This window comes from Microcebus murinus, chromosome 11, assembly GCF_040939455.1.
Source record: "Microcebus murinus isolate Inina chromosome 11, M.murinus_Inina_mat1.0, whole genome shotgun sequence".
NCBI classification, from domain to species: domain Eukaryota; kingdom Metazoa; phylum Chordata; class Mammalia; order Primates; family Cheirogaleidae; genus Microcebus; species Microcebus murinus.
The window spans coordinates 97,708,200-97,726,258 of NC_134114.1; the positions used below are offsets into that span (position 1 = coordinate 97,708,200).

The window sequence follows — 18,059 nt, forward strand, 5'->3', positions numbered from 1 at the left end:
GCAAAAGCAACACCATTCTGATCTAATACAACTCAAAGTAAAACTTACAGTATTTTTACACAAATATTCTAGAAATCACTTGATGAGCAATTTCAAATATATCAAGAAAGCACAAGAACTATTAGAAATGTATTTTAACACAGTTTAACTTTCCACAGGCTTAATTAGTTCTCCCTTTATCATCATTAAAGGCAGGACTCCTCTTCACAAACTGAAAAGCCACTTTGAGCTGAACCTTAATGGAATAGTACTTAGCTAGGGTCGAGAGATATGTCCCATGTGGAGGAGGAAAATAAGAAAAAAGTATATTCTTTTCTTCTGTGTGACTCATTGCTTTTAGGTTCTAGCATCTTCTGATATTACCAGTAAATAATGTCAATGAGGAAAAGGAATCCATGATAGAAAACCAAATATTTGGAAAATACCTTCAATTTTTCCACAAGGTATTTCATAGGGAAAAATAGCCTTGTTCCTGTGGTAAAGTATTTCATGTTACAAATGACATTCATGAGAAATCTCTTTTATCAGTCATAGCCATTAAAGGCAAGTATTAAAATATGCTGTGCGTAGAACAGGAGTTTTGAATTCACCATATCACAAAATGTTAGGTTATGATTTCTATAAGTAATGAAACTCAATACTTGGTTGAATTGTTCTGTCTAGAAATAATAGTGCATAGGTTTATAAAATTGAAAAATATTTTTATTTCATATTACTCTTAACCTTTTTAAATTTCAAGTTTTATATATGTTATATTAGCTTTTATATGTGCTTACATGTTGTATTAGGATGGTAATACACATATAATTGAGAAATAACTATTTGATATATGTTCTTTATTTGTGGTGTATGCTCTTTTTTTAATGATGGAGCTATAAAATAAAAAACTTGATGACCCCCACATTTAAACGATTTTCTAGGTAAAAAGCATATTTCGTGGTAGTCCTTGTTTAGTGCATAACTTCGATAGAACTCTGACAAATTATTATCAATAAGAGTCTTCATTTTCATTTTCCAAAGCTAGAGTATCTTAAATGTGTAAATTATGCTTCACAAACCAGATATTTGGTTTTTATGATTGCTCCATAACTGAAGGACTAGAAACTGGCATCACATGGTATTAGAAGTTTGTGTATAATGAATGTCTATCCTTATTAACCAACAGCAGAAAAACCATTTTGATTTGTAACTTTAAAAATGCAATAAATGTGTCTATCCAAAGTTTAATTAGAAAATGATACTTGGGTAAATTATTATACTAGAGTGGTATAAGAGACAAGCTGTGGTCTTTTCTGCTAAATCATCATTTCACAATTTGATACTAGGAAACACTTTAGGAGCCATTATTAGATGCTGAAAATGTATTTCATGAGCAGATTAAGTATAGAAAGTACTAGGTTAGCCATGATTTTTAATCGTTGGATTTCACATAGTCTTTGATGTGTTTATGCGCATTGTGGATTTCCAAGAAAGGAATAGGCTGTGCAGCATCTTCCAAAGTCATTTGATTGCAGTTTTCAGGGAGAGCTACTAATGTATTCTGGCATGGGAACATGTGCTCTCATGGCAGATACGATACTCAGAGCCTTCAGAAAGTGGCATGTTCCATCCTCTGCTTGCGTGTAAGACTTCCCCAGATAATGCATTCAATTACTATTTTTAAAACTCAGGAAAAACTGGTAGTTTGGATCTAGGCACTTGTTGGAATAAGATGCTGTTAGACTAGAGGATGAAATGTGTCTCGCTGTATCAAACAGTGGTGAAAAAGAGGATTTCAGAGTTTGACAGAACTGGGTTTGAGTCCTAATGTTACTGCTATAGCTATGTCATCTTGGGCAAGGCTGTCAGCCTCAGTTTCTTCAACCATATAAAAAGGTAATGATCTATATCTTGCATGGTTTTATGAGGTTGGCAATAATTACATAAATGTTAGCACTTTGTATGATAATAATTATGAGAATTTCATGATTTTTATTTGGAATTGAATTTTTCTTTTGGTCTTTGTAGAATCTGGAGGTGAATTGGATATCGTAGTGACCTCAAATAAAGAAGTAAAAGTTGCTGCTGTCCGAGATGCCTTCCAGGAGGTCTTTGGTTTAGCTGTGGTTGTAGGGGAAGCTGGACAGTCCAATATTGCCCCACAACCAGTGGGCTATGCAGCTGGATTGAAAGTGAGTAACAAGATACTTTTTTCAGAATATTTTTCATAATTCTGATAATCTGTAGTCTCTGTGGAGCTGATAGGTTTTTTACACACTGAAATAATGATCAGGTTTGCTTTTAGTTAGACAACTCTGTAGTATTATGAAGATATAGTGGAGTTTTAATTTAAAGAAATCTAAGATGGGAGGGAAGAAAACATATTCAGAGAGCACATAAAGAGAGTAGCCTTAAAAGAGAGCTTATTAATCCAGTATTAACATTCAGATCAATTACTGAAATTACAATAACCTTTGAATCCCATAAACCATATTATGACCATTAATAATACTTAAAATGTTAAAGTTTCCAGGAATTCTGCCCTCTCTTTCATACTTTTTTTTTTTTTTTTTTGCGCTCTCTATTGTATTGTTACCAACGTACAATCATGCAGGAACAAATGAACAGTTCATTAGCATACAAACATCTCTCCCACCTTAAAAAACAAACACAATCTAAAGGAAACCCCCCAAATTTCTTTGACCTCACTTCCTTTATCACTTACTACCTTATTTTTCTTCCTTTTGCAGCAAAACTCCAAAGAGTTGCTAACACTCTTCTGGAATTCCCCTCTTTGGGTTCTCTTAAACCCATCCTAGGCAGACTGTCCCCCACCACTCTTGAGTGTGCTCTCAAGGGTACTAGTGCTCTCCATCTTATTTCCCTCACTCACTTTTGCCTTTTTCCTCCTTCACTGACAGCTCACTCCTTCTGTGCTTCCTTTGCTGGTTTCTCCTCTTCTCTCCAGCCTCCTAATGGTCACCTTCTCTTCTCATCTTCTTTTTCTGTTTGCTCCCTTAATAATGTCATACTATCTATGGCTTTAAATATCATCTCTGCTGACAGTGCCAAGTTTATATCTCTGCCTGAGACTTCTTGTAAACTCATGATTTATATACAGGTTGCCTTTTTGACAACTTTACTTAAATATCTCAAACTTAATATGTATAGAACAAAACTGCTTTTCTTTCCTCCAAACCTGTCCCTGTCCCCAGTCTTTTCCATCTTAATTGATAGCAGTTCTATCCTTCTGTTTTCTTAGGTGAGGAACTTCAGAATATCTACCTCAGATCAATCAAGAAATCTTGTTTGCAAGATAGTTCTCATTTTTCACTACAGTTATGTTCTGTAAGGTTGCTACAGACATTGAATAGTGAATACCAAACCATTGCTCCCAGGGGAGATACTAGGTTAGATGCCTGTGGGCCTCTGGTCAAAACATTTTCCCAGTCTGTCAATATGTAACTGTGCTTTATGTCTGTTTCTGTTTAATTACATCTGTACACGCACATCTTTGATTCATTAGTATTGAACTGTCATAGCCTAACAGCACAATAACTCATATTTGAATGAAGCCTGTTTTCTCCATATGGCACGACACAGTCATCTTGTGCTTAGGAACACTAGACAGTACGTCAGCACTGCACTTGGGCATCATTTCAAACAGCAAAATCATTGAGAACAAGCACAGAAATACAAAAAAGTGGCACTAAATAGACCTCAGAAAGGGTACTTGTTTACCTTACGCTGGCTGATCAAAGGCCAAGCACTCCCTTGTTCGCTCTCAGCTGGGGATATGTGCATCAGGCAACTCAGATTTCTCATAGCTCTGCACATGTCTAATTTTGAAGTTACAAGTAAATTTTAGCAAGTAGTCAAATTCACAGTTATGGAATCCAGAGATAATGCAGGTCAACGGTATTTATGTTTAAGGAGAAAGGCATGTATTCTCATATATGACATTCTGTCATTTTATTTAAAGGATCTTGTAATAGCTTGCATTTATTGAGAGCATCCTTTGAGCCAGGCACATAAACACTTTGCCTGTATTCACTCATTTAATACTTGTAAAGCATAAGAATGTGGTAATTGGCACTGGCATAGCATATTTTATTGGGGGAAAAGTCTATTGCGTTGATTATGATTAGTCACTAAACATAAGCCCACGTTAACACTAGGTATTTTTTTTTTTTTTTTAAAAGAGATGGGTCTTGTTCTGTTATCCAGGCTAGAGCACAGTGACACATTCATAACTCACTACAGCCTCGAACTCCTGGGCTGGAGGGATCGTCCTGCCTCAGTCTCCCGAGTAGCTAGAACTATAGTTACATGCCACCACAGCTGGCTCTAATTTTTGTTTTTAGAGATGGGGTCTCACTATGTTGTCCCCGCTTATCTTAATTCCTGGTCTCAAGCCATCTGCCCACCCCAGCCTTCTGTCATTGGGATTATAGGCGTGAGCTACTGTGCCAGGCAACACTAGTTTATTTTTAATTCTACTAGATAGTGTTGTATAAGTTTGAGGTGTTTTTAAAGTTATAGTTAGTACTTTATTTAAATAGAATATGAAACTCTTTTATACACACCCTCTAAAGCCACTTTTCTGAACTGGGGGCTGTTAGGCAACAGTTAATTTATATCTAAATGTATATATTATTTAATCTGAATCAAATTACACATTTCCTGCCTTTTCACTTTTCATAGTGGTCTATTCTTTTTTTTTTTTTTTTTTTTTTTGAGACAGAGTCTCGCTTTGTTGTCCAGGCTAGAGTGAGTGCCGTGGCGTCAGCCTAGCTCACAGCAACCTCAAACTCCTGGGCTCCAGTGATCCTTCTGCCTCAGCCTCCCGAGTAGCTGGGACTACAGGCATGCGCCACTATGCCCGGCTAATTTTTTATATATATATATCAGTTGGCCAATTAATTTCTTTCTATTTATAGTAGAGACGGGGTCTCGCTCTTGCTCAGGCTGGTTTCGAACTCCTGACCTTGAGCAATCCGCCCGCCTCGGCCTCCCAAGAGCTAGGATTACAGGCGTGAGCCACAGCGCCCGGCCATAGTGGTCTATTCTTAAATGCACTTTGGAATATTTCTACTCTCTGGTGCGTTTCCCTTGAATTTGTGTCAGTGTATTGTCCAGTAAAGCTTTGTATAGTGGTAGTGGTTTGGTCTTTATAAAATATAGCAAAGCTAACTGATAGGGGTTGAAATCAGTCTAATCTTGAAAACAAGTATAGTAAGTGGGTAAAATAAATACATAAAAAGAATAATTGTACAATAAACCAGTTATACATAGGATAAATCATAAGCGTTTATATGGGTGATTTAGACTAGAATAAGTTATATACCTAGATGGAGGTTGCACTTTCAAGATTTCATGAGTGTTTAGAAGTTGGAAAAAGTTTATAGATCTGGGAAGGAAGACTTTAAGATTTAGTTCCAGAGGGTAACCTGAAGAAAATCCTAGGATAGAAATAGGTTATTGGACAAAGAAAATGGTGAGTACATTTCATTGAAATTAGAGACTAAAGCAAGGACTTTTTGTAAATTGTGAAACATTATATAAATGTGATATGGAGGTTTATAATAGTGTATTACCTTTTTAAAAAAAGTGGCAAAGGAATTTATTTAATTTTATAATAAAGGTTATTTAAATCTGAAGGGTTAGAACTCAAAATTGTTATATTAGCTATTAGAATTTATGGCTTTAGGTTTCAAGGTAAAACTTTGAACAAAGATGGTGAAGACTGGCAATTAGAGCAACAATTCATTGGTGCTAAGGTTTCAGTTATTCAGAAACATGATGGCTAAGTCCTGAAGTATGATTTTGTCATTGAGAACATGAGGAAGGGTGGCAAATATGTAACATATTTAAGAAAATAATATGTATATTAATTGTGAAGAGAAGGGAAAAGTATAAAAATTTTAGCAGTATAAATGAAAATGAATTTTTATAATTGACTGTGTGGCGAGCCTACTTTTTCATTATGGTTTTTAAAACATGGGCCTTATTTTGTTACATTAGATAACATTACACAGAAGATATTTAAAAGCAGTTGGTATTGAACTTGAAAGGCTGATAGGGATTTTTTCTTCAAGGAAACCCTTACTTGATGGACATTATTGGTAGATCAGTTTATTATTTTTATTAGTATTTCACAAATTTATTTTTACTATCACTTTTTGCCTTTCAAATTTCTACATATGGGTTCTTTTGCCACAATTTTAATACAAGCTCAAAACTAAAATTCGTTGAAACCAGGCGTCCTCAAACTACGGCCCACGGGTCACATGTGGCCTGCCGAGGACATTTATCCCGCCCGCTGGGTGTTTTTGCTGCCACCGCTTGTCCTGCTTAGCAGCCAACTAGTCCCCAGCCCACAGTGCGCATGTGTGGAATGTGCGCCACACTCTCCAATGGCCTCCAACGGTCTGAGGGACAGTGAGCTGGCCCCCTGTTTAAAAAGTTTGATGACCCCTGATTGAAACCTTCCATAGAATGATTTGCAAATGTGTCAGATTTTCATTTTTTTCACAAACAGTAGAGGGAGGTAATGAGAAGAAAAATAAGGTAGAATTTTAGAATAACAAATTTAGCCCCTTTTCCCCCCACCAGATTTTATTTGAAGTGAATGGCTTTTCTAAACCAAACTTAAGTTGTCTTTTAAATATATGAAATTATTTAAGGAGATAAATCAGTTCAGTCAAAATTAAAGTGAGGAAGCTTCTGAAACTTCTTTTATGCCAAGTATTAATTTTATTGAACAGTTGTAGTTATGACCACTGTGTTATACAGCTTATTTATATTCAGCAAAAATAATATCTGTGAACACTTATGAAGATGTATAAAATGCTAATTATACATCTAAACCAAGTTGCTATTAGAGTACAGGGGCCTTTATGTATTATACTTCAGTTCTGAAATTATTGTTTCTATATGGCCTCTAATCTGCCTAATTCTTAATCACCTACATTGATAAAAATAAAATTCTATTCTCAGAACATTGGTAGGGACTAATATTAAAGTGTCTGTGTTTGTAACTGCAAAAGAGGCCACATTTAATTAATGTGGTGGTCAGAGGAAGAGAGACCAGATATAACCCCCTCTTTATTTTCTACTGGATTCCATGAACAAAGAATTAAACTTGTTTACCTACCGTGTTTCCCCGAAAATAAGACCTACCCATAAAATAAGCTCTAGCAGGATTTCTAAGCATTTGCGCAATATAAGCCCTACCCCGAAAATAAGACCTAGTGACGGGCGTGGCTATGCAGTGTATCTGCACAACCCATGCATTTCGTGGGGGAGCGGTTAAGAAGAGGAGCAGCCCTTCTCATCTGCCCCATGAGAGCTCTATTGCTCGACATGAGAGATTGGGGCCAATGGTTCTAAAGGAAATAGAGTCGTAAGACATTCAGAATGGGATTCGGGGTTTGGAGAGTTATGATGATGTTCCAGAAGAAGATGACTTAACTATATTTGAACAAATGTAGATTGTACTGTACTTAAAAAAAATAGAACATCCCCTGAAAATAAGCCCTTAGGGTGTCTTCTTGAGGAAAAATAAATATAAGACCCTGTCTTATTTTTGGGAAACATGGTATTTCATTATCCTATCTCTTGCCGGTACTGGTTCATTTTATTTAAATATTTCATGAATTCTGTAATTATAAAGCCCCGTACTGTAGGATAATAAAAAATGAATAAACTTAGTCTCTGTTCCCTGGAAACATAAAATCTAGGAATATTTTATGGGAGCGCATAGCTAAGACACCACTGTCAGAGGCTTAAGGAAGAATCTCTAAATATCCCACTAATCCCCTAATAGTTACTGAATTAACATTTATTTAAGCTTTTTCAAAATCAAAATTTAGCCATAGCTACCTCCTGGGAGAAGTGAATTGGGAAAATTTATAATATCTAGTATAAAGAACTACGTTCTTATCTGTTGTATTTCCTTCAAAACCAACAGCTGCCTCTTCATTTCAGTATTACTAGATTTGGTGATGCCATATTTACACTGTTTGTATTCTTACCATTCACATATTTTTTCCTTTCTTCACTTTTTCATGTGTAAGTTCTTATGGAACACCTATTAGATTGAACACCATGCTAGGCCCTAGAAATAGAAGAGTGAGTAAAAATATACAGAGTTGTGATGTTGTAGTTTACATTGTCATCATTCATCCTTCATCTTGACAAGCTAGTGTCCTAAATTGTCTTACCCATTCTTGTTACAGCTGTCACTTCCTCTCCTTTATGTCAGTTGCTGAAATAAATTGTTTTCTCTAGAAGTGTCCTAGCCTTCTTAATTTTCATTTAAATAATAATTGACCACTTAATCTCATATGTTCTATTTAGTTCTCCTGTCCTTAATGAAAATAGGTGTATTATTCATAGCTACTTTTGTTCAAAAATAGAAAGATTTTTTATCTTGCTTTTTGAATACATGTTCACCATATCATTCATGATCACTGTTTATGAAATGATTCAGATAAAAGTAATAAACAGCAATTTTGTCTTTACTAATCCAGCTTTTAGTTTTCTATTATAAGTATTCATGATTTTGATTTATCTGTGCAGTGTTCTTAGCCCCTCAGTTTTGCTTCATAAATGGGATAAATTATAGTAAATTGAATAAGCCTTTGGTATAATGTATACATTTGCAGCTTTTTGTTTTAAGTAACTGGTCATTTTGGTACATGTATATTTAAAGGAAATCAAAACAAAGAGAAAACATTTACTATTGATATGATTGCCTACCTAAATTCAGGAATCAACTAAAATTACTAGGACTGATAAAAGATTTTTATTCAGTAAGATGGCCTCTTGCCAGATCAACATTATAAAATAGATGGTTTTCTTGTATTAGTAATAACCAATTAGAAAAATATAAAAGTAATTCATTTTACAGTAGCAGCCAACATAATAATGCATATGGGAATAATTTAGAAGGTGTACCCCAAATTGTTAATCCTGAGTAATCATGATTGTACTTTGTCATTTTTTACTCTGTATACTTTTATATTATTTGAACATTTAAAGTGAGTATATATGTGTGTATAAATGTATGCATGTATTACTTGTATAATCATAAATTAGTATGTTTAATATTAAATAATTTGAAATCGTTTCTAACCTCTGCTGTTACTGTTTAGGGTGCCCAGGAACGGATAGATAGTTTGCGTAGAACTGGAGTAATCCATGAAAAACAGACAGCTGTGTCTGTAGAAAACTTCATTGCAGAATTGCTGCCTGACAAGTAAGAAGTTTATTGTGCTTCTCTTAGAATCAAAATACAGTTAGCTCTGAGAGTTCACACCGAACCTAGCAAAACTTGTCTCCTGTTTTAGAACCAAAGAGAAAATGTATGTTCTGATGCTGTCTGTATCACTTAACTAGCTATGTGTTCTGCATAGCCTAGCTGACATTTCTATCCTTGTTTCTCTCTTTTAATTATCAATTGGAGGTAGTAATATCTGTTCTCTAAGATTGTGCTATTAATCACTTAATATAATAGCACTAAATATGATACAATGGTTTATTGGCTTGGATTTAGTTGACCATGCCTAGGAAACACAATCATTGACAGTTATTCAAAATAATAGAAGGTATGAGCAAGAAGGCTTGCTAGCAATCACTAGGTTTCAGTTTCTACTGAGCCCTGTTTCTCACGTATTTAGTTTAGAAAAGCCGCTAGACAGCACAATTCATCATTGTTTTTTTGAAGGCTTTGTATTTTTAATAACTTTTTTATGGAAAAATTTTTTTATATGCTGAATTTATTTTTATTAAAATAACTTGGTTGAAATGTACTTTCTTTTGTAATTGCATTTGGTTTTGTTGTTTTTCTTTTTTCTTTTTTGTTTGTTTATTCAATATTGTATAACAATGTGCTTCACACTTTGTGGCTATAATTTGCAAAAAATATCTTCCAACTTTAAAGGCATATTATAGGCTAGTTGGGAAGAGAAGATATATACGGTATGCAGAAGAACAGTTTTAAATAGTGGTATCAAAAGTTATGTAATTTTTTGCAACAGGAAATGTATAAAATTTCAATGGCGATAACTCATGGTGGAGGTGGTGTCAGGTGAAATTCACAAATGATTAGGGCTTGAGTTGGATTTTGGAGAGGAGGTAAAACTTGGATAAGTGGAACAAAGTAAGTGGGACATTCTGGGTAGAGGAAAGATTTGAAGGCATTATAATTAAAATGTATTCTGGGGTCAGTCATTATATCAGCTTGGCTGAAGGTTTGTTGGGTAAGTGGCATGGGAAAAGACTGAAGAGCTCTGGATTCTAGATTGAGAAAGTTGAACTTTCTGTGTAAGCAGTAAGAAACCATCCAGTGATTATTATTTCATTTTTTCAATTAACCTTTTACTATTTATTAAATGGTTACCTTATATTATTGTTATAATATGCCTTTTTGGTGTATTATATTACAATAAAAATTATGACTTGTGATAACACTAGATCCCCTTTTAATACTATTCATTCCTTGTATACTTTTGTAGTGTTGCTCTCAAGTATCTTAATTCTGCATATATTTTAAACTCCAAATCATTACTAATCTTGTTTTTTGCAGTCAATCTTGTTTGGAATCTACAATTCCATTATAGATGGTTCTGTGTATAGAACCTGAATTACATGCTCATTCACCTTTTGGCAGTCTTACATTTCCCACATTGTCAGTCCCCCTCACCCCCCTTTTCTTCAGTCTGGACATTTTCTATTCACCTGTCTTCAGGTTCACTAATCCTGCCTTCTATTGTGTCCACCCTGCTGATATACCCAAATATTGAATTTTTACCATTTTTTTGTGTTGGTTCAGTTTATCTATTGAATCTCTTTATCTTTTCATCTATTTAGATTATCTTTGTTTCTCTTCTCTTGAATATATATGAGTCATAGTTATTTTAAAATCCTCATCTACTAATTCTAGTATCTGAGTCATGATTTTGGTTAGCTAAAATTCTGGGGGCACTACAGTTGCCTTTGCTTAAGTCAATTTAAAAATGTATGACTTTTTATAATCTATAAGTGTCTTTAATAGAATAAAGTTTCCTTGATTTTATGAGGTTCTTTTCAAAGAATGGCTCATTATAGACACCTCAGAAATTGTGATTAAAAGTATTTATTCACAATGAGAAGAGTATCTGTTGTTCTTATTTCCTCTCAATGAGGTTATTTTTTAATTTGCTAGTAACTTTGCTAGTTGGTTACATATTGATGATAGAGTTGACAACATAAAATTTCCCATATTTTAGCAATTGACATTTGAAAAAGATTATTCATTATAGGTTATTTGCATATTCAAATGAGTATAAATGTATCTTTTGTTTATTTGAGTACCCCTACTTCTGTTATTCTCCCCCATCTTAGCAAGAAGCAAAACTTTTCATAAGTAATTTTAAATTATTTTTTCTTTGTTGTTATTCCCCATTCTTTTTTTCCCTTTAGAATTAAGCCAATAGAGTAGTTTTTTTATCTGTTGTTTTTATGGATTGTCCTCTTGAGAATTGATTAGAAAAAAGATGTTTCTTTTTTGAAACATCTCATGTTTTATTTGAATAATAGTACCTGTTTTTCTTTTTGTCTAGTCACTGTAACATTTATTTAGCATATACATAATTTAAAACTCATAATTCCATTATAGATGGTTCGACATTGGCTGTTTGGTGGTCGAAGACCCTGTCCATGGCATTCATCTAGAAGCATTCACACAAGCAACTCCAGTGCCTTTGGAATTCGTACAGCAGGTTGGTTTTCTTCTTTGCATCTTCATTATGCTTCAGAGAAACTTACTGTATTGTTTTCAAAATAAAAATTTATGTTAGATTTTTTTTGTTAGAAACATGTTCTTGATTTTGCTTCTGTCTTTTCTTAGTGTATGTCTTTGCTTTTTAATTTCCTGGCTCTTCCATTTCTTTTAGTCCCGCCCTACTTTTGTTTTCCAACGGCCTTTGAAAGGTAATACATTACATGGCTAATCATTATTTTCTTTATTTTTTATTTGTTTTTATGATTATGTTCTCTACTTTGAGATCCGAAAAAGATTTACCTCTTCTGCTTGTTTTATGTCCAACTTTCATTTACTGTCTTCTTTATCTCACATTTTATTTCCTGTATTATCTCCGTTTCCCTTTTCTTTGCTCTTCTTCTTTAGTTCACCTTTAGTAACAAGTCAATATTAGAAACCTTAGGTGACAGGTACATGTCTAGGTTTATTTACTGAAAAATGGACTTAATAGTATACCTATCCACATAATTTCCAGAAGAATGTAAGTATAATTGATAATTCTTATTCCTGTATATTTTTATAGAAGCATTGTCTAATCCTTTCATAAACAAAATGATATATATGTATGTATTTACATTGGAGGCCAGGCATGATGATTCATGCCTGTAATCCCAGCACTTTGGGAGGCTGAGGCAAGAGGATCACTTAAGGCCAGGAGTATGAGTCCAGCCTGGGTAACACAGCAAGACTCCATCTCTACAAAAAATTTTTAACGATATTAATCAGGTGTGGTGGCATGTATTTGTAGTCCCAGCTACTCGAGAAGCTGAAGTGGGAGGATTGCTTGAGCCCAGGAGTTTGAGGCTACAGTGAGCTATGATCATGCCACTGCACTGCAGCTTGGACAAGACCTTGTCTCTTTAAAAAAAAAAAAAAAAAAAAGGCATCACCTGGGAACTTGTTAAAAATGCAGACTCTTAGGCCCTTAACCCAGACTATTGAATCAGGATCTACATTTTACAGACTCTTCAGGGGATTTGTTATGTAAGTCACACTTTTGACAAGCACAGTTTAAGAGTCTTGGTGCTATACCGACTGAGCTAGCCGGGTGACCGTAAGAAGCACAGTTTAGTAGTGTTTCTGAGGACCTTAGTAATTTATTTCCTGTTTCTCTTCTTTGAAACAGTGAAATACTGATAGTGTAGTATACATTTTGGAAGAGAATACTTAGAGCAGGGTTTCCCAAATTCTTGGCTGCTTGCGTCAGGTTTACTCAGAAGCTACTTTATATAATACTGTACTGTTTCTCTTGCAACAACAACAAAGTTCCTCAGATGATTGTAATACACAGCATATTTGGGAATCACTGTACAGATCCATTGTGCATATGGATATACTCCTCTGTCTATACCTGACACCCTAAACTGAAAAGCCCATCACTCGTAGATGTCAAGCAATGAGGTTATTCCTCTCTCATTCTTGTGTAGGTGAGTAAGTGATTTGAGTGGGAACAGATATAGGTTGGGTCAAGTATGAATGATGTAACAATGGTTTATACTTTCCTGGACTGGATATTATTTGTTTGATACTTACTGACATCTTAATCACATTTCCAGCCATACTTTCTACAAATTAATTGAGCAACCCTTTCTTGAATGGGTTGAAGCCTTAATATGCAGTTTCTCTCTCTCTGGTTGGAATTTTATTACTATGAAAAGATAACTCTAGCACTAATTTTAGCACTAATCTTATTACTAACCTGAAGTGACAGTTAATATAGAATTAGATCTTAAGCCCTCTAACTCCTAACTCTGTCACTAGACGGAGTTGTTAGATTTAAGACTTGGATTATACAACAAAATGAGCTTAGTGGGGCTATTTTAAACAAAGTAGATGTGTGCAATGTCATTTTGATTTTTTTGTAGCTTTGTAACTTCGTACAGTTGGCAGCATCGCTGTGTTTCTCAGGGTTTGTTATAGTCTATATTAAAAGTAATCTGAGTGAGTTTGAAATGCCACTTATAGCTCGTTCCAATGAGGTTTTTTTTATGTATTAAACGTAATAATCTATTTCGTTTCTCTATAGGCTCAAAGTCTAACTCCCCAGGACTACAATCTGAGGTGGTCAGGGCTTTCGGTGACAGTGGGCGAAGTCCTGGAAAAGAGTTTACTGCATGTCAGCCGGACTGATTGGCACATGGCCTTCACTGGCATGTCTCGTCGGCAGATGATCTACGGTGCAGCCAAGGCAATGGCAGGCATGTACAAACAGCGCCTGCCACCCAGGGCCATGTGACGGAGACTTATTGGGGATGCTGAGACTTTCTTTCACTTTTAGCTTGATGTTAAATAAGAGGTTTACCTTCTTAAATCGAATTGCTTCAGTGAATCCAGCAATTTTTATAATTTTCCTGTAGGCTGCGAGTTTTCTTTTTTTAGAAAGGCATAATGTCATTCTAGTAGATGAAAAGTAATGATCCTTTATTTCAAATATTCTTTATTATTTCAAATATTATAGTTCTCAGAAAAGAAAATATGCAAATACATTTATAGCATAGTTTAATATACTAAATTTACAAGGTGGCAATTCATGTGTAGAGACATTTAACTTAATGATAGGTTCCTGATTATTTTGTTTTTTAAAAAAGACCTAGTTAAAGAATATGTTTATTGAGTGTTCTTTAAATGCATAATTTCTTTTTGCCTAATCTCTTTTACCTGTTAGTCTCTGAAGCTTTTGTATGTGCACATGACCTCAGGTGTGATGTCGAGCAGTGTGCTCGCCAGTTTGCCTTCAGACATCTACTCGTGGGGAGACGTTGCACATTTCTATGCATGTTTTAACAAAATGGGCCAAATTAACAAATTGATCATTTTCTTTTTTGGTCATTGTATACAAAGATAATCTGGAAAGTTATACTTTGTTCTTTTTTAAAAATAATTTGTGTCATTTCACAGATTTGTTCTATGAACATTAGGGTAATACATTTTATTTTTTCATTGCTATATGACAACAAAGGGGCAAATGATTGAAGTATATTTTAAATCAGAAGTATTTGTGTTATTTTTGTATAATATTGTTCAATGCTTCCAAGAATAAACTCTGACAGCAGCCATTGTTTCTGCTTCTACTCAAATTCTCCAAACTCTGGCAGAGGAATTTCTGAGAGGGCGTGACTTTGTTGCTTATGGGATGGTATGCCTCTTACTTTAATTAAAGTTACTTCTTATTTAGTTAGCCTTGCTTTTCTAACTTTGTGCCCTTCTGCCTTTACTTTTTATGGATGTTTTCCAAGAAACTATTTTATATTCAGTCTTGTTTATCTAGTCTGTTATGTTTGTATTTAGTGAAAGCTTTTTCCCCTTCAAATAATATATTTTACCATTTTTGGATTTATATAAATGAAAGTTAAATAAGTGTTCTTTCCTTTTACCATTGAACTTTATATATGCAAGTTCAGGTAAATTTTTGAAGATAGTTTCTTATATAAATGTAATTTAATTTTTATTTACTCTTCTATACAGTTCTTTCGATATAAAAGAATTAGCATACTTTCTGGCAGTTTTATGAAAGGTATGGAAGCTTTTATCCTGCACTGCCTTTATACATAAGGCTTGCTTTTATATTAATGTTATTTCAAGTAATTATTTGGTTTCTGCTATTTTTACCTGAGGATGAGACAAATTAAATATTAATTTTGAAACTATGATACATGTTAATTTCCAAACACTGTGGAAGATTATTTAGTGAAATTCAGACTTTTATGTCATTAAAAGTAATGAGAGGTAGAAAAGAGATGTGACAAGTTGCACTTTTGTCCAGGGATAAAAAGACAGAATGCTTTTTTCCCCTTCATAAGCAAGAGAAGCCTTTTTCTACCATTTGTCTCTATCCTTTATTTTAAAAAGCTGTCCTTTTCTAACAGTATTTTATCATTACACTGGCCTGGTGTGACAAAAACACAGGATTTCATTACAGACTGAAAGAAAGTATGCCTGTATTCAAAATATTTCTGCTACTTTCCCTCTTATAAAAGGGAAATTTTACAGATCCTGAAAATATCTGAGAGTTTTTCTTTTTTTTTTTATTTTCCCATGTCTCAAATATTTTATTTGATGTCATTGAGGGCTGTTCTAATCGCAAATACTGATATCTCATTACATGACAATTTTCCTAAAATCCCCAAATAGCTGCAGCAGGCAGTTATTCCATGGGTTGGTTGAAACCAAATAATTTTCCTGCACCTGGTGACCTGGTAAGCCTCTTGTTCTTTGGAACAGTGTGAGTAGGTAAGGAGGATTAGAGAAGGGCAGATGGAAGAGAGAAATACATGGTCTGGTCTGGCTTTTCTGATTCTTTTTTTGCCCCAGAGTTCTCTTTGAAGGGCTTCAGAGCATGACTGACTCCACATGCTCAGCTTGTCCAACCTCTTGTTTGGTTAGTCATCCTTAGCTTTCCCTGTTGTACAAAGGGCAAGAAAAGTAACTCATTATCTCTGAAACACCATGGCAGCTTAGCCAGGCAGTCTTAGTGGTGGACTTTGGGCATAAGAAATGCTGATCATCATTCTAAGGCCACAGTTCCCTTTCCCAATCACCCAGCCCCTGTGTTCTTTTCTCTTCCTGCCCATTTTCTTGTAACTTCCACACTAGCATTTGGTGGGGAGGGGTTGGGAGGTGCTATTTGCTTTTTTCCTTCCTTCAGCTTCTTAGGAAAACCCATCTTTAATACAGTTCTTCACCACTGTTGTGGTTGTTTTGTGACATCTGTTCCGAAGATTTCCAGGTTATTGAAGGTGCTGAGATTATTCACTTCAAGATCTTCCTTTTGTTGTTTTTTTATCTTATTTTTTGAGATGGATTCTCACTCTTGTTTCACAGCCTGGAGTACAGTGATGTGATCATAGGTCACTGCAGCCTCGATCTCTTGGGCTGAAGTGATCCTTGCACCTCCGCCTCCTGAGTAGCTGGAACTACAGATGTGCAAGATGATGCCTGGCTAATTTTTTAATGTTTTGTAGAGATGGACTCTCGCTGTGTTGCCTAGGCTGGTTTCAAACTCCTGGCCTCAAATGATCCTCCCACCTCGGCTTTTCAAAATGCTGGGACTGTAGGCATGAGCCACCATGCCTGCCCTGTTTCATTTTATTAAGATTTTGAGGCAACCCTAGACATAAACTGTGCCACAGGCTTTGGAAGTTGGAAAAGCTTTAGGCAATGCTAGTAGTTTCCTTTTCTTATTCTCTTGTCTTTATTATTTTACCATTCTTTCTTCCTCTTTCTCTTGAGGGTTAATGAACTAAAAAATTGAGATGGATGAATATGGACAAAATGATAGTATATGTAAGGGGACACATGAAAGTATCATATATATGCAAAATTATGCAAATTAGTAATTGCTCAGGGTCAACTAAAAGTACTTTAATATGCTGTTGAATTAATTCTGTTCCTTGGCTGGAAAAAGATTATAAACAGAACTTTGTGATTTGTGAAGCCAAATTGATAATATTCTGTTCTAAAAGTTGTTGGATTGTATATAAATTAAGAAATGGGGATTTTTACTCCCAGGATATGGTGTTCATTTTATGATATTCTACAAGATGATGGATAAAACTCAATTTTGTAAGTATGTAAATACGTCTTAAATAAATAATACTTTGACTTATTTCCCAAAGGTGTATGGTGATTTTTTAAAAAATACTAATTTATATTAATATTATATTAGAAGGACCTGTGTTCCCTCTTTGTCTAAATTGGTTATTGGATGCCAGGAATTCTTATAGAATAGCAACTTCAAGCACCATCTTTCTGGTGGAACTGTAACATTCAAATACACCAAAGTTGCTAACTTTAAGGTCAAAGAGTGTTTAGGGGAGAGGATAATGTTGGAGGCAAGATACATAATAATCAGGAAGTTGAGGCCTACATTCATGTTCATGATAGTATCTCTTGATTACTGGATTTATTTCCCTTGACCTCTGTAAGTGTCTTGTTTTTGTGTGTGTGTGTGTGATGAATCTACATTTAAGTCCATAGTTTACATTAGGGTTCACTCTTGGCGTTGTGCATTCTGTGGGTTTGGGTAAGTGTATGATGATGTGTATCCATCATTATAATATCATAGAATATTTTTGCTGCCCTAAAAATTCTCCATGCTTTGCCTGTTCAAACCACATACACCCACACCCCAGTCTCTGGCAACCACTAATCTTTATACTGTCTCCATATTTTTGCCTTTTTCAAAATGTCATATAGTTGTAATTACATAGTATGTAGCCTCCTCAGATTGGCTTTTTTTACTTACTAATATGTATTTAAGGTTATTCTATGTCTT

The 18,059-nt window shown here is 34.7% G+C and overlaps 1 protein-coding gene across 2 annotated transcripts in view; it reads left to right on the forward strand.

The window, feature by feature from the left end:
- Nucleotides 1-17,390, forward strand: part of PRRC1 (proline rich coiled-coil 1) — a 30,378-nt gene extending 12,988 nt beyond the window's left edge. For both annotated transcript variants that reach the window (XM_076008343.1, XM_012740370.2), the window contains 4 exons: nucleotides 2,008-2,171; nucleotides 9,138-9,241; nucleotides 11,642-11,744; nucleotides 13,812-17,390. In XM_076008343.1, coding sequence (XP_075864458.1) covers nucleotides 2,008-2,171; nucleotides 9,138-9,241; nucleotides 11,642-11,744; nucleotides 13,812-14,021 — 581 coding nt within the window. In that variant the 3' untranslated portion in view covers nucleotides 14,022-17,390. The remainder of the gene's footprint in view (nucleotides 1-2,007; nucleotides 2,172-9,137; nucleotides 9,242-11,641; nucleotides 11,745-13,811) is intronic.
- The last annotated feature ends 669 nt before the right edge of the window (nucleotides 17,391-18,059 follow it).